Raw genomic sequence first — 25,155 nt, 5'->3', positions numbered from 1 at the left:
ACCATGCGGCCGTGAGCCCCGGGACGGCGTCGCCACCTTTCCTTGAGGCTCCGCGACTTCCCCGGGGAGGCTCGGACTTTGTCTTGCCCCTCGTTTCTGGCTAAATTTTGGCCTCGGCCAAAATTGTAAAAGTCTCGTCTTTTTTTCTCCTTGCCTTGGTTCCAGAAAGAGTTACTCCTGGCGGGGCTCGGGGTATTGGGGGGTGGGGAGATGAACACTGCTGCTAGCAGTTACCCCATGGCCTCCCTGTATGTGGGTGACTTGCACTCCGATGTCACCGAAGCCATGCTGTACGAGAAGTTCAGCCCCGCCGGACCCGTGCTCTCCATCCGGGTCTGCAGGGACATGATCACCAGGCGCTCCCTGGGCTATGCCTATGTCAACTTCCAGCAGCCTGCAGATGGTGAGTATGATGGGCCGGAGGAGAGCCTCACCTCCCCGGTATGTGGGTGCCCGGGGGGCCGGGGGGCGCTTCTGATGTAACGCTGGAGCCTTATTGCAAACGTGGAGTACATTCGACCTTTAAGGCTGCTGTAAGCCTGTATTGGTTGCTTTTTTAATGCTTTTTACAATTTGCAAACCATTTAAGGACTCTTCTAGGTAGGTAATGGAAGTAGTATTATCGTGTTACAGGTAAAGCTAATGAGGCTCAGATTATTCTGTCACTTGATGGTGGCCACACAGCTACTTGGTGACAGAGCTGGGACTCAAATCACAGGCTTCTGACTCCCAGCTCTTTCCACTCTGCCAGGCTGCTTCTCCACACACACAACTTAAATGATTTAACACAATTCATTCACTAACAGGTAGATCGTTTTAGTAAGAACTTGAGTCTTGAACTGTTTTTTTTTTTAAATCCCAGCCCCAACACTTAGTAACTGCCCACTTGATTGAGTCAATTTCTTCATCAGTAAAATGGGGATTATGTTTAATATGTTCTGTTTGCATCCCCGTGGGGGAAGGGGTGGGGATAAATAAGCCTTTAGCTAAATAAGCACTTTAAAAATATCATTTGATCTTCACTATAACCCTGCAAGGTATTGGTCAAGTGGTGGTTCTTGTGGGTTCCCTCTACTTTGTTCTTTTTTTTCTTTCTTTTTTTTGCAGGGCAGTGAGGGTTAAGTGACTTGCCCAGGGGCACACAGCTAGTAAGTGTCAAGTGTCAGAAGCTGGATTTGAACTCGGGTCCTCCTGAATTCAGGGCTGGTGCTTTATCCACTGTGCCACCTAGCTTTCCCCTTCCCTCTACTTTAGAGAAGTCACTTTTAGTCCTTCCAGCCTTTATGGCCCACACGGGACAAGGAAGTGAATGAAGGCTGGGAATAAGACCTGCGTTTCTGACCCATTTTGCTGTGCTCGAACAAAACTGAACTATCCCACACTGTCCTAAAGCCCAAAAGCATTTAAAGTATTAAAAAGCTACTGATTACCAGTAGTTTTGAGCTGCTGCTGCTGAGCTAACCAAAGAAATTAAAAGGTGCAGCCATTTTTTTGCTCATTAAAATTTCCATCTGCATCTTGGTTTGCACCATGTGTAGCCATTGGAACACAAATTGGCAGCGTCCACATTGTCTTGGACACATGAGCAGAGAGACTGTTTTTGATCCAGAGGGGAAAGTTGTCCAGGTGTTTTGCCCCTTTATCTCTTAGGTAAAACTGACAATCCACAGGTCAGTCAGCCTCAGAAAGTGTGCCTTGTCCACTGTCCACCTGAACCACAACACTGGTTTTGTCTGCTCAGTGGGTGTCCAGAGGGAATGGAGCAATTCGACGTTGAAGCATCCTCTAGGGAGGGGGAAAACATGATGGTAACAGCACCAGGTGCAGGTCCTACTTTAGCCACTCACTAGCTTACCTTCCATGCCTCAGTTTCTCAAACTAAACTTTGAGAATATTGTACCCTACCTTAGGGCATTTTGCCACCATAGAGAATTTTGTATAAATGCGAGCTTTGGACTAGATAACTTAGTTCTAACGTTGTAAAAGTTGTATTAGCAATAATACAAAAGCACAATTATTTGAACAACTGTTTTAAAACTTGAGGCAGGGAAAATCTAAATTCACATTGGCCCTTTTGGCAACAAGAAAGCACACTCCCAAGTTCTCAGTTACTAATTGGGAGAGCCTGAGGCCCAGAGAATGTTATTTATTCAAGGTCAGAGTAAGACAGTGGAAACAGAACCCAGGCTTTTGCCTTCTCTTTTAGGACTCTAATCAGTAGCAAGATGTAGCTTTTTTTCAAGCACCGTGTGATTTTTTTTTTTTTTAACCCTACCACTATGAACACAAAAGAAGTAGTGCTAAGAAGCTAAACATGGCCTTTTTAGGGGAAATAATGCTCTCTTTGGTCCATGAGTTAGCTCCCGGCTGCCTGTCACCTTTGAACAAAAGTACTGTTCAGTTGCAGATAACATAAGCTATTGGTTTGTGTCTTTGCCAAGGCATACTTGTGCAGGTCCTCTGCCTGCTATAAATAAATGCTGCCCACTTTGAGTTGTCTTTAGAAGTGCCTTCTTAAAAGGAGGTTTTTCAAAGTTGTTGATTCACATCATTGCAGTGAAATCCCTTGGTGCCAGTTATGTTAGTTGCCCACATTATATATACTAGGGGCTTTATTGCCAAATATGAATGGATAATAGAGCCTCAGGACTGTGTTTCTGTCCCTCCTGCACACATTATATTCCCAGGCTTTTCTCTATTTGTTCCTATTTCATTCCAGCATCAGTGGAACCTGTGGGGGTTTGCGCCCATTGGGTAGAGTGTAACTTTTCCTTAGGTGTCAGTAATTTTGGAGAAATGGAAAAATTTATAAAATGTGGACACTTATATTCAAAGCTTGACAAATGAGTTTTAAAACAAAATAAACCCTGTTCTCTTGCTTTATGCAATTGGAAATGAGTGTTGTCTATTCTGAATTTAGTAGTATTTTTAGGCCATAGTGGCATTGGAATGAATGGTGAATTCAGCACTTTTAGGGCCCCAGCACTAATTTTAAATTTGGAAGCACAGCTTCAGATTCTTTAGGGGCTGAAAGAACTGGAAATTTGCCATTTCTGCTGCCTAGTCTGGTAAAAGAAATGGAAGCAACCAAAATAATTTTGGTTTCTGATCCCTTGGGGTCTCTAATTGGAAATCTTAGCTGGAAATTTTCAAACTTTTTGAAACATGATACTCTGAAGAAGCACTGATTGAATGGGTGCAGCACAGGGCTTAACTTGAACTAGTGCTGAAAACTGGGCTGTCAGACGAGAATCAGTGATCCCACCCTTCTTTGCCCAGGAAAACCCTATTAGCCACACTCCCTAGAGAATAACCCGGAGTCATCTTGATCACGATGTCCAAGCTTGTGTTTGCTGCCTTTGACAGTGCCCTGTGCAAGTCTTTCTCCTTCTAAGAGACTCAGAAGTGACATCCCCAGTCACTGGCTAGCTGGGGGTGTGCTCTCAATGTAAGCCAAAGCAACTTTGGGGTTTGTTTTTTTCTAAAATGTGCAGAGAGTAAATAGGATGACATTTTCCTCCAGTGTTGTTACTGGCTTGGATATTCTCATTGTCCAGGACTAGATGTAGAAAATCTGGGCATTTAGGCTAGTGACTGTCCAGCCCAGCATCAGCTCCAGATGTGTGTGTGTACACATGCATGAGCTCCTGATTGCATGTTGCCCCAATCCTTTTAGAAGCAGTTTGAGGAGGTTCCCAAATTCCTTTTATGCCATTTTTAGCATGGGGACTGTGATTTCATTGGTATTAAGGAACTTCCAGAGGATGAACTACTAATGTAGGTCAGTACTTCTGTAATTTTAAAGACTTAGTCTAGAGCAAGGGGTGAAGCAGCATGGGTCATGTCTGCTGTGTGTCCCCTGGACTATGCTGCCTCAGTAATGTGCATGCCAGGGATAAACTAGAAGTTGTGTGACCCTCAGCTTTGAAAGAAAGAAAAAGAAGGGCCTTTGTGGAAAGTGGAGGGGAGCATAGGGTCTCTGAGGATCCTGGAAAGCTGAACAGGCCTGAGTTGAAAGGTTTGTCAGCTGCTTTACATAGGGATCCCGTTTGATTCTTAGGACTATTTGTGAGCTAGGTGTAGTCTAAAGATGAAAAAACAGGTTCAGGGTGGTTGTGACTGGCACAGGGAATAGGGTCACACAGCTAATGAGACAGGATTTGCACTCATAACTAGCATATTCTCAGGGAATGAACATAAGCCTGATTAAGTCCCTTAGGAATTTGAGGAGATCTTGAAGCTTGTTTCTTTATCCATGATATGGAGGTAGGAGCCTCAATAGTATCTAATACCTTTAAGGGTATTTCAGGATTCCCCAGGGGGTACCTGTCTAATCAGAAAAGCAGGCTATCCAGTGAAGTTTCTGAAGTATCTTTTTACCTTAGGTGGATGATAAGATCATTTAGGACATCTTTGATCAGGGATGGTTTGTGTACTGGGACCCTTTTGGCAGCCTGAGGGCGGGGGAACCCCTTCTTCCAAAACAGACTGGCCTAAATTAATGCCCACTTTTTTTAAGCTAGCTACCTTTACTTTCTTTTTTTGTTTTTGTTTTTTTGGTGGGGCAATGGGGGTTAAGTGACTTGCCCAGGGTCACACAGCTAGTAAATGTTAAGTGTCTGAAACCGGATTTGAACTCAGGTACTGCTGACTCCAGGGCCGGTGCTTTATCCACTGCGCCACCTAGCCGCCCCCACCTTTACTTTCACTTAGTCTTTCTTGGTCATCTTCTTTTCCTTTTCTAACTAGCTGAACGTGCCCTGGATACCATGAACTTTGATGTAATTAAAGGCAAACCCATCCGTATCATGTGGTCTCAGCGGGATCCCTCCTTGAGAAAATCAGGAGTTGGAAATGTTTTCATTAAAAACCTGGATAAATCCATAGACAACAAGGCACTTTACGACACCTTTTCCGCATTTGGGAACATCTTGTCCTGCAAGGTAAGTAGTGGTTATTCACAAGGCAAAACTGATTTTTACTTTAATTTTTATAAAAAGGAAGGGTGGTGGGGCATGTAATGGAATTAAAGAGCCACAGGTAAATGTACTTCTCAAAAGGCTAGGGAAGCACCACTCTCAAATATCCCCTGTCTTTGAGACGGTGTCCTTGTACAAAAAGGTCTGCACCTGGGCTACTGTTTCAGGTAGAATGAGGGTAGTAACTATAACTCCAAGGAGAGATGGATTAAGTACTGGATTTTGACAGTATTCTGTCTCCTTTCTCAGCTTGGGCCTTCTAACTTCTGTTCATTTTTGTTCGATTTTATTGTTTTGATTTTTGAACTTAACAAATGCCCAATAAAAGAAGCATTTCCATTTCTCTGGAATTCCTCAGGATCATGACCTCAGATCCTTCTCTCTCCCCGTGTCAGCTGCCAAGCCTTCCCTTTGGGTATTGGGCCCTCATCCACAGCTGCCACCCTTCAAATCCTGTAGACTGGCTTTTCTAACTTCTCCCTTTCCATCCAGTCCCTCACATGGCTGCTCAGATCATCTAATACAGCCCTGAGATAGTCCACTCTTAGACCCAGCCCTTCCAAGGTTCCTAATTGCCTTCACTAACAGTTAAGAAGCTTTACTACTTCCCCACGGTGCTGCTTTCATGGCACAGCTCCCTACAGACCCTTAAAGGGCCACAGGTGTCTTTAAGGACTTAACATTAGTTGGATTAAGGCAGTAAGTAACTTATCTGGTGCCTGTGGTTTTTTTTAGGTGGTGTGTGATGAGAATGGTTCTAAAGGCTACGCATTTGTGCACTTTGAGACCCAGGATGCTGCAGATAGGGCCATCGAGAAGATGAACGGCATGCTTCTCAACGACCGCAAAGTGTGAGTGTCACAGCCAGAAGCAACAACCATCGCATGAACCGTGGTGCATCTCAGTATTAACAGGGACACACAAGGCTACTGGCCTCCTACCTCTCCACTACAGGGCTGGTGAGTCTCCCTGCCCAAGTCGTGGCCTGCACAAGGCGGGCTCCCTGCCCAAGCCTTAGCCTGCTACCTCTCCCTTACAGGGATCAGTGGGCCTCTCTTCTCCCTGAGAGGATGGCTAGATGAGGGCCCTGAGCTCACTCTGAATCAGGTTTAGACCATTTGGGTCACTTTTAAGTACACACTAGTGTGTATTTAAAACAGAATCTTGTTTTTGATGAAAATGATAGCTTTTCTGTAAGCTCAGGCTGTCTCCACATCATGGCTCTTGGCCTTTTCATTGTAACAAGAGTTTTGGCCTGGTTGCAATGAATCCTTTTTAACTGAATATCACAAATTGTGTTCACCAGTCCCTGTATTGTAGGAGTTGGTCTTCTAAGCAAAGACCTCGTTTTGGAGTGGTCATTTTTAGGGCGGGAGACACTCAGATAAAGCAAAGGGATGGGGATGAAGTGTGGCAGGCACTTCACCAGTCTTTATATCAAGAGCAAGGGAGAGGTCCAAGCTGGAATAGAACATCCATATATCATCTCTGCGCACACCTGGTTGGAGGTGGGGGGCGGACTCAGTGAGGAAGATAAACTGGCATATCCCTACCCCATCATCCCCAAATGGTTGTTTCTCACTCATTTAAGGAGTATAAAAGGGAACATTTTAAGTGTCACAACACAAGTCTTGGCCCCTGGCATTGTGGTGTCTGGTAGAATGAGCTAGGAAATTTGCTTTGTCATTAATCACATCCATATTGTCAGACAAATCACTTTCTTTTGTGGACCTTTGTTTATGTTTCGTCTGTGAAAATGAGAATGATGTCTGGGGTCCCCAAAGGTTTCCATTCTGTGATTAGGCGCTATCTGGTGAGATTGGGTGTATTTATGGTGGGTGGCAGGGAGCGGGGAGGGTATGGTTAAATGGTGCTGGCCCATGGAACCAAAGTTTTTGAGGTCCAGTGACAGGCGTGTTAAGTTGTGATCTGTTGGTGACTTTTCTGAGCCTGGTTGCATACCCCTTTGCTATAAAAGTTGGTGGGATGCTGAGGCTTGCCACTGTCACTGGGTGACTTGGCTTCCAGTGCTGACCGAGACTTGACTTGGCAGTGGCCCACTGAATTGCTCTTGGCCCCTGGCAGAATGATTTCCTTTTTCACTTTCCAGGTTTGTTGGTAGATTCAAATCAAGGAAAGAACGGGAAGCAGAACTGGGTGCCAAAGCTAAGGAATTCACCAATGTTTATATCAAAAACTTTGGTGATGACATGGATGACGAAAGATTGAAAGAACTTTTCAGCAAATACGGTGAGTGTGATTGGGGAATCTATATCTGATCCCATCCAGGGTTCCATCCATCGTGCAATGAGGATTGAAAATAGGCACCAAAATCTTGTTAGAAAGAGAAGGCAGACCCAACTTAATACAAACACAAATGTTGGTTTATACTGTTATACCTGCCATGTGGAATGTATGCTTATACTATATCCCACAATAACCTTTAGCCTTGCTAACATTAAATTGTCATTTTTGGCTCTTTTTACCAATGCCATGGGTGTAAGGTGCGGGCTGTTAGATTGATTTGCATTTCTCTTAATAGAAAAAATAAAAAAATCTCTTTTTAAAGGGCTTGTATTTCCACCTTCAAAAACTCTTTAAAGGAGCCTTCTTCATGAATACTTGGTATTGAATTTGTATGCTGGTTTCACTGACTGCTTCACTAATGATTCTCTTCTTAAAATAGGTAAAACTCTTAGTGTAAAAGTGATGACTGACCCTAGTGGAAAATCCAAAGGCTTTGGTTTTGTGAGTTTTGAGAAACATGAGGATGCTAATAAGGTGAGATATCATGTACATGCAGGGGCATCATAGGGGCTAGAAATGGGAGGGGATTGTTCAGAAAGGACCTTTAAAGACAGGTTTTAGTCTGTTTAAAAAAATTACTAAATACTAAAAGCATTTTCTGATAACTGTCTAAATAGGGCAGATCCCTGCCCCCATGGAGCTCACTATGGTTTAGGAGTGAGACAGAAGCCCAGGTATTGATGTTGAGTAGTAGTGCATTCTAATAAGTGCAAGGTGCAAAACCAAAGAATTACCTGAGGTCCAGAGATCAACAGATCAGTGAAGTCTTCCTGTTGGGTCATACTTAGTTTGTATAAAGTTTCTATGGTGTTGGCTCACTGAATTTTTAAGAGGCCCTGTTTGTAGTGAGTACTTCTCAAACAGGTTGTGTGGGTTGTATCCAAAGGCAATGATCATGAAACGTAGTTGAATTTGTCTTAGGATAATTTCATTCAGAACTTAACTTTTCTTATCCAGGCAGTTGAAGAAATGAATGGAAAAGACATCAATGGGAAAATGGTATTTGTAGGCCGGGCACAGAAAAAAGTTGAACGCCAGGCTGAATTAAAACGGAAATTTGAGCAGCTAAAACAGGAGAGAATTAGCCGCTACCAGGTAAGATAGGATCAGACGGGCACATTCTGGGTAGTGGCTTTCATTTAAAAAAATAAACAACTGAAGAACCTGTACGGTTCTGTTTTTTTCACTTTGACTGGATGCCTACTTCATTATTTGTAATGAGCATGCATTGTATTTGACAGGGTGTTTTGCTTTTTGGTGTTTTCTTTTACCTGTTAAACATTAAGCAACCCACAATCGGGCACTGTGCTAAGGATACAAAAAAGGCAAAAGACGGTTCCTGCCCTTAAGGAACTTAAGTTCTGATGGGTGATACAACATGCCAGTTAACATGTCCAAACAAGCCATATATACAAGATAAACGGGGGATGAAGATGGGTTAGGGGAGGCTTTCCTGTGGAAGGTGGGACTTAGAAATCCTGGGAGGTAAGTAGTGTACTCTTGCTTTTGTTTGAACTGTCTGTTAGGATTTACAATTTCTTCAATCTTTGAGTTCTTTTTCTCATGGTTCAGTAGTGAGTTCAGTAGTGGGCTAAGTTAAAATTATACAATATTTGCAACCATTCTGCTATTGACTAAACTGTTCCCAGATTTTTACCATTACAGTTAGTGCTGTTGTGCATATGTCCATCTTTGAACGTGTTGGAAGTCTCTCCTCTGTGCTCCTGCCCTTGGAGCCTTTTGTCAATAAGAGGTTCCAAGAGTTGCCCTTTGAGGGAACGGTTAGGGTTTTACACTTTGGTTCTTCTGTATAAGACCCTAAGGACACGGAGCTTTTTCCATCACAGGACAACTGTAACTCAAAGCTTGACTCTTGCTTGATAACATCCCTTCTTGTGGTACAGATTGCAAGCTACTCATACTCTTTCCTTTAGGGGGTGAATCTCTATATTAAGAACCTGGATGACACCATCGATGATGAAAAATTAAGGAAGGAATTTTCTCCCTTTGGATCAATTACCAGCGCCAAGGTCGGTTTTTTTGTTGCTGTTTTAAATCAAGGAGGCTACATAGGTGTCTCTATAGAAATTGGGATCCTCAGGAAGGGCATCCTGTCTAGACCAACTAAAAGGGTTGAATCCTGCCCAGGGTCATGGGGCAGCCTTCTGAAAGGCGGCCCACAAGTAATTCCTCCTTTTAATGCCAGCATTAACCTCAACAGCCTGCCCTTGGGGAATTAGAATTGGGAGCATTGGGTAGAGAAATTATGGGAAGTCAGGTTTTGGCATCATGCTTAGAAGATGTAAACAAGAGAAACCTGGGTTGCTGCCTAGCAGAGATGATTCATGTTTGAGCTAGAGACATAGATGTCTCTAAGTTCCCTTCCAACTCTGAGAATCCATGTCTTACAAGCCGCTTCTTTGAATTTTAGTCAGAATTGCTTTTCAAATAACAGTAAGATTCTTAGAATTGGGATTATACCTGAGATGCTTTCAGTTTGGTTTTTGGAAATGGACCATTATCATTAGTTGACAGCAGTGGTTACCGGTATTCTGTAAACTAGGTAGAGCTAGCCTTCCCTCATCCTGCTGGATTGTTACAGATTCCCCATTTCTGCCAATCCATCCTCCTTGCCCCCCATCTCTTTGGCCAGTGGCATCTCTCAATAGGAAATTGGTGGCTTGGGGCTGAGCTGTATGTGCCCAGAAGAGGAAGGGAAATAAGCCCCGCCCCCTGGGCTGCTAGCTAGAGGGAAGGTTGGAAGTCAGCCTCCAATGGACCATAGCCAAGAAGCATCAGTGGTCCAGCATGAAGGGTTGCACCTGCATCTTTCCCATTCTTGGCTGCTTTGTGCCTGTCTGGGGACAGGTGGTGCTACAGTACAAGCAGAGGAAATCCAGACAGGTTACCTTCTGTTTACTTTGGGGCTTGTCTCTACAACTCTGCCACACATGGGCCTGAGGGATGTCAGTGTGGGCAAGAGGAAAGTGAAGCCCACCTGGCACCCTGCCCTTTCATACTCGATGGAAGAGCACACAAAGGAAAGAGGGGTCGTTATGAATTGTATTCATGTGTTAAAAGTTCTTTCAGTTCTTAAATACTGTTATCATGTTATCTCATGGTTTAGTTCCCAGAATAAACTGAAAAGGCTTTGGAGTTGGTAGATCTGGGTTCAAATTTGGGCTTTTGGGAAAGCGTCCGGTAAAAGATGTCAGGCTATGTACAGGCTGCAAAAACCAGACTTTTTGACTGAACTTAGGCAATTGGCCTTGTGGTAGAACAAATGAAGGCAGGTATTGGCATGGGGATGAGGAATCTCTGATTAGCAGGCAAGGCTTGAATTTGGAAGTACAACAGCTGAGTTCATCGGTAGCAGGCAGTATCCATTTTAGACTTGCTGAGAAGTCCAGGGGATTTGCAGAGGCAGTATGTTCTATCAACTCAAGCTGGGTCAAGCAGTAAGATACTGTGATGGTCCATGGCTATGTCCCTCAAATAGCAGGCATGTTTTTCTTAGAAAGCAAAAGTACAGGAAGGAAATGGGGGTGGGGGGCGGAATATGTAGTTGGGGAGCATTTTGTTTTCTAATATGGCATGAGTTCTAAGGGAAAGAACTTGATACTTCCAGAGTTGCTTTTGGGCCTTATTGCAAGTAAAACTTGGTCCTATGTAGGGTTTTTTTGTTCCGCTAATAATCTCCCCTTTGTTTTAGGTGATGCTCGAGGAGGGGCGAAGTAAAGGGTTTGGTTTTGTCTGCTTCTCTTCTCCTGATGAGGCTACCAAAGCAGTGACAGAAATGAATGGGCGCATTGTGGGCTCCAAGCCCTTGTATGTTGCACTTGCACAAAGGAAAGAAGAGAGAAAAGCCCACTTGACCAACCAGTATATGCAGCGTATTGCTGGAATGAGAGCCCTCCCTGCCAACACAATCATTAACCAGTTTCAGCCAACTCCTGGAGGGTACTTCATGCCAGCAGTGCCTCAGGTATTTGCAGGCCTTTTTTATAGTTTAGATATGGTTAATGTCATGAGACAATTCTACCTGAGAGGATCCAGGATACTCACTGAGATTTGGCAGATCCAGAGATATCTAGTTAGTCAGCCTTGGTTGGCCCTTCCAGACTGGACCAAGACCATTGACCACAAGCTTGCCTACCTGCCAACACTTGGTCAGGCACAAGTCCTGTGGGGTGGTATTTGGGTGGAGGGAGATAGGGAAAATCCCTGTGGATGAAATTCCCAGGTTCTTGAGGTACTACTTACTGCTGTAAGGAAAGAAGAGAGAAAAGCCCACTTGACCAACCAGTATATGCAGCGTATTGCTGTACATACAGTGTAGGTGTGGTGATATAATTCTATAGATTATAGCAATGCTGGTAAATGTTTGACCTGTGAAGTGGGACAGATGAGCATGTTAGCCTGGTACGGGAGTTCCAGAAAGCATCGCCACAGGGCATCTCTACTGTAGCCTTGGAGAAAAGGGTGTGGGACTCAAGGAGAGAAGTGTAGAAGAAAGTAGTGATTTAGGAATAAATGCATTCAGTAAAAGGCTTTTTTTTTAAATCAGGCCCAGAATAGACCTCCTTATTATGCACCTAATCAAATAGCCCAAATGAGACCTAATCCTCGATGGCAGCAAGGTGGGAGACCTCAAGGTAAGCTGAAAGGCTGGCTGGGTCAGCTGTGCTGATGTTTCTGATGTTGGGTGTTCCACTTCTGGATTAGGCCAGGCTGGGCTGGGCTGTGTGAAAGGCAGAGAGGTGCATTCTTTAGCATGTGTGTGTTCTCTTTATTCCAAATTGATAGCTCCATAGGCCAAGAATTAAGCCATTCAAATGTAAGCCCTTTTTTGGCCTAGGTTTGTTTATTGGCAATCACTTCAGTAACTTGAATCCAACAGAAGCAGCAGATAATCAGAAAATTACAAGTAAACACAGATTATACCTGCAGTTTTTCTGTTCACAAAGGTCATAAATGCAGGTATGTTCACTAGAACCATGTTTTTCTAGGTTTATGACAATTGGTTTTAAATACTGTTGTAAAACTATATCTGAAGAAAAGAGATGATCACACTTTCCAAAGATAGATGACTGGAAAATAAAATAATTACTAGAGACAACATTTGGGTAAATTGTAATTGATAAAACTGATTATAACTAGTAAGAGATTGACGACTGATGGCTCCTTAACCTCATCCAAAGAGAGGTCCATTAAACTGCAATAAAATCTAACTGATTAATATAATTGGAGGTGGGTTATTGAAATGAAGGACTAGGTATCTCTTCGATCTAAAGTATCTCTATATAAGGTCTTCAGTTCAAAGAAGGTAGACCCCACCCACTCTAATAAGAGCACAGTAGCTTCCACCTGGGTGGGGTCTTGAACAAGAGAGCCCAAATCTCCTCTGTAAAGAAGGTGAAGGGTAAAATAAAAAGGAGAGGAAGGTTTTGACTCTTCCATTGGTTGTTAATAATTTTTCACATGACAGAGGTTTTAAGTAACCAAGCAGTTAGAAGAATTCATGCTGAGATACCATATTTATATAAATTAATATGGTTCCTTGCCCTCTTCAAATTTAAAGTGAAAGAAGCCACATAATTTATCTAATACAGATTCGTGTATGAGTGGTATAGATAGCACTAAGTAAGGGAAATGACATTGCCAGCTGGGATTGGGAGAGAAACTAGAAGGATGTGGGAATAGTCTTAAATCCTTCTTTTTTGCCTTATCCTTTTCCACCAGTACCCACACAGCTTCAACACTGGAATTTTTCTTTAATGCTTGATAGGTTTCCAAGGAGTGCCAAATGCCATTCGCCAGTCTGGGCCACGCCCAACTCTTCGTCACCTAACTCCAGCCAGTAATGCCCAGGCTTCTCGAGGTCTCCCTACTACACCTCAGCGAGTGGGTAAGTAAATGTAAATTCTTCAAATGGAGAGTGCTGGATTTAGGCATCAGGTCAGAGGAAGCATCGGTGGTTCTGCCCCCATTTTTCAGAGACTAGGGAGAGTCAAGGTACAGGTGTTCTGATCTCCAAATTCTAGCTCTCTTGCCACTTAGGTCTTTTCAGAAAGGACTTGCTTTCTTTTTTATTAAAATTATTTTTACTTTGTTAACACATACACTTTTTTTTAAGTGAGGCAATTGGGGTTAAGTGACTTGCCCAGGGTCACACAGTGTCCGAGGCTGGATTTGAACTCGGGTGCTCCTGACTCCAGGGCTGATGCTTTATCCACTGCACCACCTAGCTGCCCCTCACATACAAGATTTTGAGTTCCAGCTTCTCCCTCTTCGAAAAGTCAAGCAGTTTTATTTCAATTATACATGAGGTCATGAAAAACATATTAGCTATGCTGAAAAAGAAAAAGTACAAATTGAACAGAGTAGGTTTAAATTTTTCATTGTAGGTCCTTAGTGAAAGTCTTCATCAGAGAAGCTTTCACAGGTGATGATCATAGAATATTGGTGTTGCTGTGTCAAATTATCTCATCTCGTAAATGAGAGGGCCTCCCTATAGTATAAGGGAGTGATGGTATACATCATCTTAGGTGGGGGTCCCTTTTTGCTCTATATGGTAGGTCCTGAGATGATGAAGGTTATACTTTTCTGTTACATTTCATTAAGAAAATAGCTGGTTTGTCTGGCACCTTTGTTAAAAGCACTTTGGTGTTCATAGTCTCTTGGATCTTTTAAATATGGTTTTGATATGGTAGAAAATAAATAGAATCTGAGATCACAACCATGATTCTTTGCTGAAACTGAGTCTTTTTGGGGGGTGCTTTCTTTTTAGGAGTACCCACTGCTGTGCCAAATTTATCTCCCAGACCCTCAGTAGCTACTCCTGCACCTAGAGCCGTTCCTCCATACAAATATGCTGCAAATGTCCGAAGCCCTCACCCAGCCATCCAGCCTTTGCAGGTAGTAGGGAAACCTGTACTGAAGCTACAGGGGGAGGGGGGGAGATGAGGGGGGAGCCAGCTTGAGTCCTTGCTGCCCTTTTTTATTTTCTTATTTCTTAATCTTAATAGTATTTCCAGTTACATGTAAAAATAGTTTTCAACATTTGTTTTTATAACATTTTGATTTCCAAGTTTTTCTCCCCAAGAAATCTGATACAGGTTATATATGTACAATCACACAAGGGAAAAACCCACAAAAAGTAGGAATTCTATGGTTAAATTTGCATTCAGAATCTAGGTTTTTTTCTGGATGTGGAGAACATTTTCCATCATGAGTCCTTTGGAATTGTGTTAGATCATTGTATTTATTGCTGAGAAGTCTATCACAGTTGATCATCACACACTTGTTGCTGTTACTGTGTACAATGTTCTCCTGGTTCTGCTCATTTCCTTTCAGATTTCTCTGAAATCTGCCTGCAAAAGAAATTTTTTTTTTTTAGGGCAATGGGGTTTAAGTGACTTGCCCAGGGTCACACAGCTAGTAAGTGTCTGAGGCTGGGTTTGAACTCAGGTCCACCTGAATCCAAGGCTAGTGCCTTATCCACTGCACCACCTAGCTGCCCCCTGCCTGCTTATTTCTTACAGCATAGTAGTATTCCATTACATTCATATACCACAACTTGTTCAGGCATCCCCTTGATTTCCTTCCAATTGTTCACCACCACAAAGAGGTGCTAGAAATATTTTTGTTTATGTGTCCTTTTCCCTTTTTTAAAATGATCTCTTTGGGAGACAGACCTAGTAATGGTATTACTGGGTCAAAGAATGTGCACAGCCCCATAGCTTTTTGGGTATAGCTCCCCAAATTGCTCTCTAGAATGGTTGGATCAGTTCACAATGCATTAGTTGTTCCAATTTTCCCGAATCTTCTCCGTCATTTTCCCTTTTTTTATCATCATATCAGCCAATCTGATAGGTGTGAGGTGGTACCTCAGTGGTTTTAATTTGCATTTCTCTAACCAACAGTGAGCGTTTTTTCATATGGCAGTACATAGCTTTGATTTCTTTATCTGAAAACTGCCTGTTCCTATCCTTTGACCATTTCTCAATTGGGGATTTTCTGCCCTTCTTTGAAAGGGCACCTCACTGCTCTGGTTCATGAAAAGTGACCTGGTACACACAGGAGCTTATGTGACTTGGTAGCGTCATAATTGCAACACCCCCTTGGATCATTGCATGTTTGCAGTATTCAAGTGCTCTGCTGAACCTCTTGATTCTTGTAACCCACAGGCACCTCAGCCAGCAGTCCATGTGCAAGGCCAGGAGCCCCTGACAGCATCCATGCTGGCTGCTGCTCCTCCCCAGGAACAGAAGCAGATGTTAGGTAAGTGAGGGAGACATCAGAGGGAGCCACACCCAGAGTGGGTGCTTGTCAGGGCGACTGACCTAAGTTTGTGTTTGTTTTATAGGAGAGCGTTTGTTTCCCCTGATTCAAACCATGCACAATAATTTAGCAGGGAAGATCACAGGGATGTTGTTGGAGATTGATAATTCAGAACTGCTGCACATGCTGGAGTCTCCAGAATCCCTCCGGTCAAAGGTAAATCGGCTTAGTTTCATGGTCATTTGAGGATATCTTGTTGCTCCCTGTCTGCTCTGTAAACAAAAGGTGGGCCCTAGCAAACCCTGTAGCCCCTGCTAGCATTGGGCAACCTGTATTCCTGGCCCTTTTTGTTTCTTGGATGCCTTCCCTTTGAATTTCCAGAGTCTAAAGTGATTTTAGTCTCCTCATTAAACTCTTTCAGCATCCAACTTCTCTGCCCTTTATTTCTAGCATAATATATGCTCCTTCCGTTGTGGGTTTTGACAAGTAATTTTTACATTGGCTCTTGGATCCCATCATCTTGTATTTTTCCTTGGATCACCCTCATCTTCCTTCTTGGCTACTCCTCCCAACTGAGTACAAATAAAGACAAACTTCCTGGGGGCAACTAGGTGGTGCAGTGGATAAGGCACTGGCCCTGGATTCAGGAGGACCTGAGTTCAAATTTGGCCTCAGACATTTGACACTTACTAGCTCTGTGACCCTGGACAAGTCACAACCCTCATTGTCCCGAAAAAAAAAAAAAGAGAAAACCATAAGAGATAAGCCCTTCCCAATCAGCCTCCATCTCCTCTGTCTTCATAACTTCATTTTGTTGTCACCTCTCAGCCAAATAACATCTCATCTGCCCTGCACCCATCCATGAGGAATGAATGAATGAATGAATGAATGACTCCTCCTTCCTTCAAGGCTCACATCAGGTGTTAGGCCTCCAGGAAATACTTCCCATAGTTGTGGTTCTTCCTACTTTAGTTAATTACTTAAGTGTCTTGAACTTTTTCTCCCCCAATTTGTATCTTTGAGTGCAATGTCCTCTGCATAATTGGTGCTTCTTTAAAAATATATTGAATTAGGGGCAGCTAGGTGGCGCAGTGGATAAAGCACCAGCCCTGGATTCAGGAGTACCTGAGTTCAAATCCGGCCTCAGACACTTAACACTTACTAGCTGGGTGACCTTGGGCAAGTCACTTAACCCTATATTTTGAATAGGGGCAGCTAGGTGGCAAAGTGGATAAAGCACCGGCCCTGGATTCAGAAGTACCTGAGTTCAAATCCGGTCTCAAACACTTGATACTAGGTGTGTGACCCTGGGCAAGTCACTTATCCCTCATTGCCCCACTATCTATCTATCTATCTATCTATGTATCTATATATATCTATATATATAATAGAATTTACTGAACTTAATGAAGGAGCTTTGAATGAATAATCTGGGCCTCTGCCCAGGAGCTGAAGGGTGCCCCTTGTTTAATAGGGACACTTGTGGGGATTATAACTAAATAAATGTAAAGGGTCTGCAAGGCAGGGACTGTTATTTTCCCCAGTGCCTTGAACATAGAACACTATTAACTGCACTTGTTTAATGAATAACTTTGGTCCAGGTGGAGGAAGCCGTTGCAGTATTACAAGCTCATCATGCCAAGAAGGAAGCTGCTCAGAAGGTGGCCGTGGTTGCTGCTACCTCTTAGACCAGAAAAACTGGTAAATAGATCTCTGCAATTCCTTAACAGTTGAAAAGTGTTTGAATCCTTCAGGTCCCCCATTAGGGGCCATGCAAGCCTCCTTCAGCTCTTTGCTTCTGGTTCTTGAATTTGTGAAATATGGAAGTATGGGATTTGTTGCTAGTTACTTTTGGGGCCTCCAGGGTAAGGAGAGTGGAGACAGTTGTTGCTGGAACCAGAGCTAGCTCAGCCAGCTCACTCACTGTACAAGCAAAGCAGTGCAAGGGGAACTTGCTTCTGGACCGCAATTTCCTTAATCCTATGATTTTGCTTTTTAAAGAAAATCCCTGGGGGCAGCTAGGTGGTACAGTGGATAAAGCACTGGCCTTGGATTCAGGAGGACCTGAGTTCAAATCCAGCCTCAGACACTTGACACTTACTAGCTATGTGACCCTGGGCAAGTCACTTAATCCTCATTCCCCTGCCCAAAAAAAAAGAAAAAGAAAATCCCTTATGGGATTCATTAAAACCAGATGAGCCAAATGTAGTCTCCCTTGCCTATCTCATTGGGCATGGAATCATTTCCATTCAGTGGAAAAACATTTTTTGACTGAATTGAATTATATCTGAAGGATCCTTTTTTTTTCTTTGTAGGATACTCTGAAGTTAAATAGCCCCTTCTTAGATGTTGACTCTACATGTGAAGACATCTTCGTGGTACTACAGACTGAAGAATAGATGGCAGAGCTGCTGCCATTCTGGATGTTTTTTCTTTGGGAAAAATCAATTTGAAAGGTCAATTCTTAAAACCTAAGAAGTTTTTCAGTGGTCAGAATTTGCAGGTTTCTTGTGTGTGGCCTGGACCCTGTTAACCTTTAATTTAATTTTATTTAATTTTTCTCTTTAAAAAAAGCTTTTCTGACAGTATTTTTGTTTTGGTTTTATCGGGAATTGGTTTTATTTGAAGCATCCAATTTACAGAGTCTGGAAAAGTGTTTCTCAATAAAGAAGTAAAACCTTCATAAATTGCCTCTTTATTTTATCCCCATGTATCCAAACTGCTGGAGTTTATTTTACCTCTGTCAAAAACAAGGCCAAGTTTTCACTGGAAGCAAGACTTAGAAACACGGATAAGTCAGAATGGAATTGAACGGATATTTTTATTCCTTGTTTGTTCAGGTTTTTCAAGCAGTTTGCTATTTCCTAAGTAATGAGGAGGGCTGTTTTTGGTTGTCATTAAATTGACAAGTTAAAATATGATCCTGTCACACTTTAACTGTCACATTAGAACCCGCAGCTCCTCATAATAAATAGAAACCGTTTCTGTTGGCTTCAAGTACATACAATGAATAGTTTTTTGTACCAAGTCTTTCAACCCAAGGCAGGACTCAAATGCTTGCATGGGAAACTTCAAAGGAAGTAATTTTGATTTAGGAAGTGACACTGCTTTTGAATCATTTGAAACAGTGCCCCAAGTTTATAAGATTAAAATTTCAGCAGTGACAGCTTTTTTTTTTTTTTTTTTGCTTGTAGGTTTTTGTTTGTTTTGGTGGGGCAATGAGGCTTATGTGACTTACCCAAGGTCACACAGCTAATAAGTGCCAGGGCTTTATCCACTTCACCACCCAAGTTGCCCCACCTATAGCTTCATTTAATAACTGCTTTTTATTCAGTTTAGACTCAGACCAGTAAGTTCCAATGAGCAAGACTCTTTCCTCTTGTCATTTATGTGTTAAGAATAAAAAATGTTACAATGCCTTTCATTGGTATTTTTTACATTGCATGTAATGCAAAAGAGTGACCTGGTGACCATCTGGTGGTAAAGGGTATCTAGAATCCTGTGTGACACTCAACCTGTCCCTCATTTTCCTCCTTTGTAAAATGATAGGACCTGTGGATGCAAATGCTAGTTATTCTCATAGATAGCCTGCTTGCTTCGCTGTCCTCACTTTTCATTTTCAAGGTGTGCTGCCCTTGACATGTTATGTTGGTAGCAGTAACCCATCATGTGTGTGGGGGGGTGTGCTAAGTTGTCTTTGGAAGGTTAGTCTTCATGCGATAAGAAGTAGAGATACGGAACTTCACTTTTTAGAGTTGGATATTTTTAATTGTGAAATTTTATATCGCATCCCAAAAGGCAATGTGAAGAGGTATTAGGTAAGCTCTGAAGGATAGAAGATCATGGACGTGGATTAAATAGGATGAGATGGTGTAGTTGGGTCACAATTTCCACTGGTGGGCTGACTACTCATAAAAGTAGTCAGTGCCTTAGCATGTAGGATGGCTTGCATTTATAGCTTTATTACTGTATTCCAGCTGCTTCCTAGTGCCAAATAGGGGCTTTTGAATAAAATTTTGGTTGTTGCTCTTTTGAAATTTGGGACCATTAAGCAATGAGTAGGCAAGATGATTAAAGTTTTTTAGTTTTATTTTCAGTTTCAGATTCTCTCCCATCCTCCCCAACTTTTAAGAAGACAAGAAAAACAATTTACAAATACACATAGTGATGCAAAACATTGCCAAATTGGCCAGGTCCAAAATGACAATTGCTCTTGAGTCCCATCAGCTCTGTATCAAGAGGTTTATTATATGAATTCATTTGGAGTTTGGTTAGTGTCTTAAAGGATTCCAGCACACTCCTAACTGAAGGGAATCCCCTTCAGTTTTTAATTTGCTACCACTGAAGGAGTTTTTCCTCTTTAATCTCTTTTGGGATACAGACCTAATAGTGCTATCACTGGGTCAAAGGATATGTTTTCCAGAATGTTTGAACTAATTCATAATGCCACTAATTGCATTCTTTGTACCTATTTTCCCACAACTCTTCCAGTTCTGATTCTGTTTTTGTCATCTTTGCCAATTGATATGGGTGAAAGGTTGTAGTTCAGAGTTCTCTAAATTATTTCTCAAAAAATGATTTAGAACATCTATTCACCTTCCTCTGAAAATTTCCTATTCATATCACTTGACACATTTAGCCACTGTAGATCTTTAGGGGTAAAGAAATCTGAAATTCTGAAGTGTATTCACTTATAATCAATGTCTAATGTTTGCCAAGTACACTATTACTAATGCCCCTGTAACATTCAATTATTCAATTTGTCCAGTGAAGGAATTCCCACTCAGGTGTTTACCTCAAGTGACTAAACCATTCTTTGTTTAATCAAGATATTCTACAAGGGCAGGTTGAACTGTCAACAAACCATGTTTGAAGAGACCAAATGAGTGAGGCCACAGCCTGGGAATCAACAGCCAGCAATCACTGGCCTTGCCCAAAGTCCAAAACTGAGCACGGCCCCAGAAATGGGGCAAGCTGGATTCTGGAGAAAGGATGCAGGGCTTCTTGAGGATCTAACACCACCTACCTTATAAAGATTGAATGGTAGTCATTGAACAGCTTGGACCATCCTGTACTGGTAGTTTGCCAGGCCCGTGTGGCCTGTATACTTGAAACATATAATCTTTGAGTCCCTTTTAAATAGTTTGAGAATTTGAAGATGTTTGTTCATTAAGTTGCCGAACTGAGATGAGGTCAATAGTTCAAAATGTCTCCTGGCAAGTTTTTGGAATGTGTGAGCCATCTTTGGAGTTAATGGCTCCTCCCCTGACAAGAGTTCTTGACTGGGATGTTAAAAGGGGATTCTTGGATATAAGACCCCTCAGGTACCTTCTGACTTTTGGGCTTGTGAAGCAACACCCTTTGGTCTGGTGCCACCCTTGGAGGAAGATTATTCAGTGAAACGCTGAAAATTCCTACTAGAAACCTTACTGATCTTCTTAGTGTAGTCCTCCAGCCATTCTGGTTGATTTGCCTCCTTCCCAAATCATGCCAACCAGAACTTTGCCCAGAGCATTTCAAAGGTGGTTCAGCAAGGGCAGCAGACAGGAGCTATTCTTGTAAGCTTTGCTTCTTCAAGACTGAATTTGTTTTTCTTATCCATTCATTCAGCAGGGCAATGACGGTTAAGTGACTTGCCCATGGTCACACAGCTACTAAGCATCTGGCTGGATTTGAACTCAGGTTCTCCTGAATCTGGGGCTGGTGTTTTATCCACTGAGCCACCTAGCTGCCCCCTCGGTTTTCTTTTATTTGTCATTTCATACTATCCAAAGCCCACACATTTTTTTTTTAGTGAGGCAATTGGGGTTAAGTGACTTGTCAACACAGCTAGTAAGTGTTAAGTGTCTGAGGCCAGATTTGAACTCAGGTACTCCTGACTCCAGGGCGGGTGCTCTATCCACTGCGCCACCTAGCTGCGCCCACACATCTTTTTCAGATAAACCCTTCAGAATTTTAGAATTGGAAGAGTTCTCACTGTCCATCTCTAGTATCCATAACCAACATATTTTCGCAGATGGACATCTAGCACTGCTTGTCTAACCAGGCCTGTCCTGTTGTATTTGTGACATTGATTCTTTTAACCCAAATCACATGAGACTTTACTTTGATCTGTTTTTAATTTCATCTTTAATTGATTTACACCAATGTTTTAGCTTATCAAGAACTTTTTGGGTCTAGTGACAAATAATTATAACTGATATCTTGGGAAAATTCAGAAGTCCTCCCATCTTTCTTTACTAAGAATGATGTAGGAGGCAAAAAAGGGGTTAACAGAAAAAACTAAGACCCAAGCTCTAATTTAGATATGAGTTCTAAAAGGGATTCAGACCCCAGGTAATGGATAACTTAAGACTTGGGAAACAAATCAGGGCCTAGGTTCTCTTACCATAACAAGAACATAAAGAGGCAGGTCAAAAATACCTTAACTATTGTTGGGTTTTTTGTTAAAAATACCTTAACTATAATAATGATACACAATGATACACTAAGAGGACATAGAAATTCTACTAATAAATGATATTTTGAAAACTGGACATGAGAATCAAAAAGTGACGTGCACAGAAAAGGCCAAATTTGTCCCGATTCACCTTATGATGTGTAAACCCCCAAAACACAACTCTATGGAAAAAGGTGCCTGCCTTGGGGTTTGGCTTAGGACCCAAGGAACTCCAAATTAGGATAAGCCCTCCCCTGTACCTCCCTAAGGTGGAGATTATTATAATGAGACTGATAATCAATGTATCCATACTTTAAATATAACTATCTTTCCCTATTTGAGAAATACCTTTCCACTTTTCTGGTTCTCTCCCTGTGGTCACTCACAATACTGCAATAAAACGGGAAACTGAGTCACTGAATCTTGTAATTCTTTTGGGATGACTCATGATCAATTTGACCCTAAATTCTATCCCACATCGATAAGATTTGGATTAACTTTTTTGTATCAGACGAAACTCAGGTAGCATTTTTTGAATTGATGACTTTTTATAAACGTTTACCATCCATGTGCCCCTCAGTCCTTTATTTTAATATTGCCCATTTCCCATCATGTCAACCAATTAGAGTTGATTGCTATTTGATGAACAAACTGCTGTTTGGAAGGGTATATATAAGCTATGAGTCCACCAACATTTTGGTCTTTGGTCTGAGAGACCGCCCTCTTATTAATAACCTGCTGGCCCTATTAATCAAATGATTTGATTACCTAGAAACTATTTCTCTCAAATTTTTTAATTATCACAATTCTGACGCTCAATCAATCTTAACTCACCCAGCTTTGTAGGAGTTGCAGATCTGGTTAGCATAGCTTGCTTTTTTTTTTTTTTTGTGAGGCAATTGGGGTTAAGTGACTTGCCCAGGGCCACACAGCTACTAAGTGTTAAGTGTCTGAGGCCGAATTTGAACTCGGGTCCTCCTGACTCCAGGGCCGGTGCTCTATCCACTGTGCCACCTAGCTGCCCCATAGCTTGCTTTTTAGATATTTTTATTGATAGCTTTTTTTTTTTTTTTCCAAAACATCACCTAAGTTTCCTAACCCTCTTCCTTTCAGAGTCATCGCTTAAAGCAGATGCATTTTTTCTGGGAGTTTTGAGTGATTATGTGTATCATTGTATGTGTGAAATTTCAAAATTATTAATTCCTAATGAATTCTGCTTCAGGATGGATTTAAACTAGATAGGATAAATAAGGGCTTATATGTGTATATATGTGCTCATATATCCTTATACATTCTTTAAAAACTTCACTGTACTGAAAAAAAACTAGAAAAAAAATATGCAGCTGTTCCCATCCCACTAGCTCCCTTTTCTGCAAAGGAGTGGGCATAAGAAGTCTTCTCAAAATCTATATCTTTATCAAAATCACTGACCAAACTGTTAAATAACATAAGGCCAAGTACAGATTCCTGGGGCCCTCTACTAAGAGTCCACCCAGTCAACCAGTTCCAAATTCAATAAATTAGCATTGTGTAGTCCCCCCATCATTTCCAAGAGAATAGTATTAAATAATTCTCAGATGTTTTGCTAAGATCTAGGTAAACTATATAGCATTCTCCTTATTTACCATGTTATTAACTGTCAAAAAAGATGTTAGCCTGGTCTTGATAAAGCCATATTAACTCTTTGTGGTCATCTCTAACCATCATCACTATCTCTAATACTTGCTCTAGATTTTTGACCAGAACAATGGAAATCAAACTCATTATCCTATACTTTGTCAAGTCCATTGGCTCCCCCCCCCCCTTTTTTTTTTGCAGGGCAATGAGGGTTGTGACTTGCTCAAGGTCACACAGCCAGTAAGTGTCAAGTGTCTGAGGTGGGATTTGAACTCAGGTCCTCCTAAATCTGGTGCCCTATTCCCTTTTTTTAAATGAATATGGGACATTTGCCCATCTCTAATCCTGTGGTACTTTTCCCAATATCCAAAACATAAGCCGGTTCTGGTTGTGCCCAGTGATGCTCCTCATCTGGCTGCAGTGGTCTGAATTCATCACAGGTATCTAAGTCCCATTAGCTTTTCTTTTTCTTTTTCTTTTTTTTTTTTGTGAGGCTAGTAAGTGTTAAGTGTCTGAGGCTGGATTTGAACTCAGGTCCTCCTGAATCCAGGGCCAGTGCTCTATCCACTGTGCCACCTAGCTGCCCCCATTAGCTTTTCATTCAAGCATTCAATAGATTTTTTTTGGGGGGGGGGCTGGGCAATGGGGGTTAAGTGACTTGCCCAGGGTCACACAGCTAGTATGTCAAGTGTCTGAGGCCGGATTTGAACTCAGGTACTCCTGAATCCAGGGCCGGTGCTTCATCCGCTGCACCACCTAGCTGCCCCTATTCAATAGACATTTAAGTGCCTAGCATGGGGCAGGCACTGAGTGTCAAGGGCCTATCAGGAATTTTTTGTTTTGTTGTTTTTTTTTCCTTCTGATTCTCTTTGGCAAAGAAAATCAAAGCAAAATAAAGATGTGCTTTAAGGTTCTTCACCAGCATCAGTTTTCGTTTTTTTTGTGTGTATGACTTCATCTGGGGTTTTCTCGGCAGAGATACTAGGATGGTTCACCATTTCCTTCTCCGGTTCATTTGACAGATGAAGAAACTGAGGCAGACAGGGTGAAGCGACTAGTCCGGGGTCACCCAGCTAGTCAGGATCTCTGTTTTTTTTTGTTTGTTTTGTTTGGTGTTTTGTTTTTTTTTTTTTGCGGGGCAATGGGGGCTAAGTGACTTGCCCAGGGTCACACAGCTGGTAAGAGTCTAGTGTCTGAGGCCAGATTTGAACTCAGGTACTCCTGAATCCAGGGCCAGTGCTTTATCCACTGTGCCACCTAGCCGCCCCCTCCGTCTGGTTTTGAACTCATGAAGGGGAATCTTTCTGACGGCAGGACTGGGCACCCCTTAGCTGCCCCTTCCCTCCACTATAAACGTGGTAATTCCCTCTGCCCAACACCCATTTTCACTTTGCTGGAATCACCCCAGAGTTCTAGCCCCCGAAAGTCTTTTTGGAATCTGAGGATGTTGTCTGTTCGCTTATTCAAGTCCGGGTAAAAACCTTAAACAGCATAACGCCCCGGAGCATGACCTCCTAGCCCAAACACCCT

The 25,155-nt window shown here is 42.2% G+C and overlaps 1 protein-coding gene and 1 non-coding gene across 2 annotated transcripts; both read left to right on the top strand.

Annotated features, from left to right (window-relative positions):
- The first annotated feature begins 206 nt into the window (after nucleotides 1-206).
- On the top strand, nucleotides 207-18,252 carry PABPC4 (poly(A) binding protein cytoplasmic 4). The gene is made up of 15 exons (XM_043995219.1): nucleotides 207-403; nucleotides 4,750-4,943; nucleotides 5,715-5,830; nucleotides 7,090-7,229; nucleotides 7,666-7,760; nucleotides 8,244-8,381; nucleotides 9,221-9,316; nucleotides 10,999-11,271; nucleotides 11,854-11,941; nucleotides 13,075-13,194; nucleotides 14,077-14,204; nucleotides 15,476-15,569; nucleotides 15,655-15,785; nucleotides 17,171-17,270; nucleotides 17,885-18,252. The coding sequence occupies exons 1-14, from the start codon at nucleotides 211-213 to the stop codon at nucleotides 17,255-17,257; spliced, it is 1,893 nt and encodes a 630-aa protein (XP_043851154.1). The 5' UTR covers nucleotides 207-210; the 3' UTR covers nucleotides 17,258-17,270; nucleotides 17,885-18,252.
- On the top strand, nucleotides 10,105-10,239 carry LOC122752390. The gene has a single exon (XR_006356137.1). It is a non-coding gene; the product is annotated as a small nucleolar RNA SNORA55 (small nucleolar RNA).
- Nucleotides 18,253-25,155: the final 6,903 nt, after the last annotated feature.

This window comes from Dromiciops gliroides, chromosome 3 (assembly GCF_019393635.1).
Source record: "Dromiciops gliroides isolate mDroGli1 chromosome 3, mDroGli1.pri, whole genome shotgun sequence".
NCBI lineage: Eukaryota > Metazoa > Chordata > Mammalia > Microbiotheria > Microbiotheriidae > Dromiciops > Dromiciops gliroides.
The sequence above is the reverse complement of the archived record's forward strand: the minus strand, read 5'-3'. Positions and strand labels throughout refer to the sequence as shown.

Coding starts and splice junctions, on each gene's coding strand:
- PABPC4 (XM_043995219.1), top strand. CDS start 211: ATGAACACTGCTGCTAGCAGTTACCCCATGGCCTCCCTGTATGTGGGT. Junction 5,831..7,089: donor CTTCTCAACGACCGCAAAGT/GTGAGTGTCACA, acceptor TTCACTTTCCAG/GTTTGTTGGTAGATTCAAAT. Junction 13,195..14,076: donor TACTACACCTCAGCGAGTGG/GTAAGTAAATGT, acceptor CTTTCTTTTTAG/GAGTACCCACTGCTGTGCCA.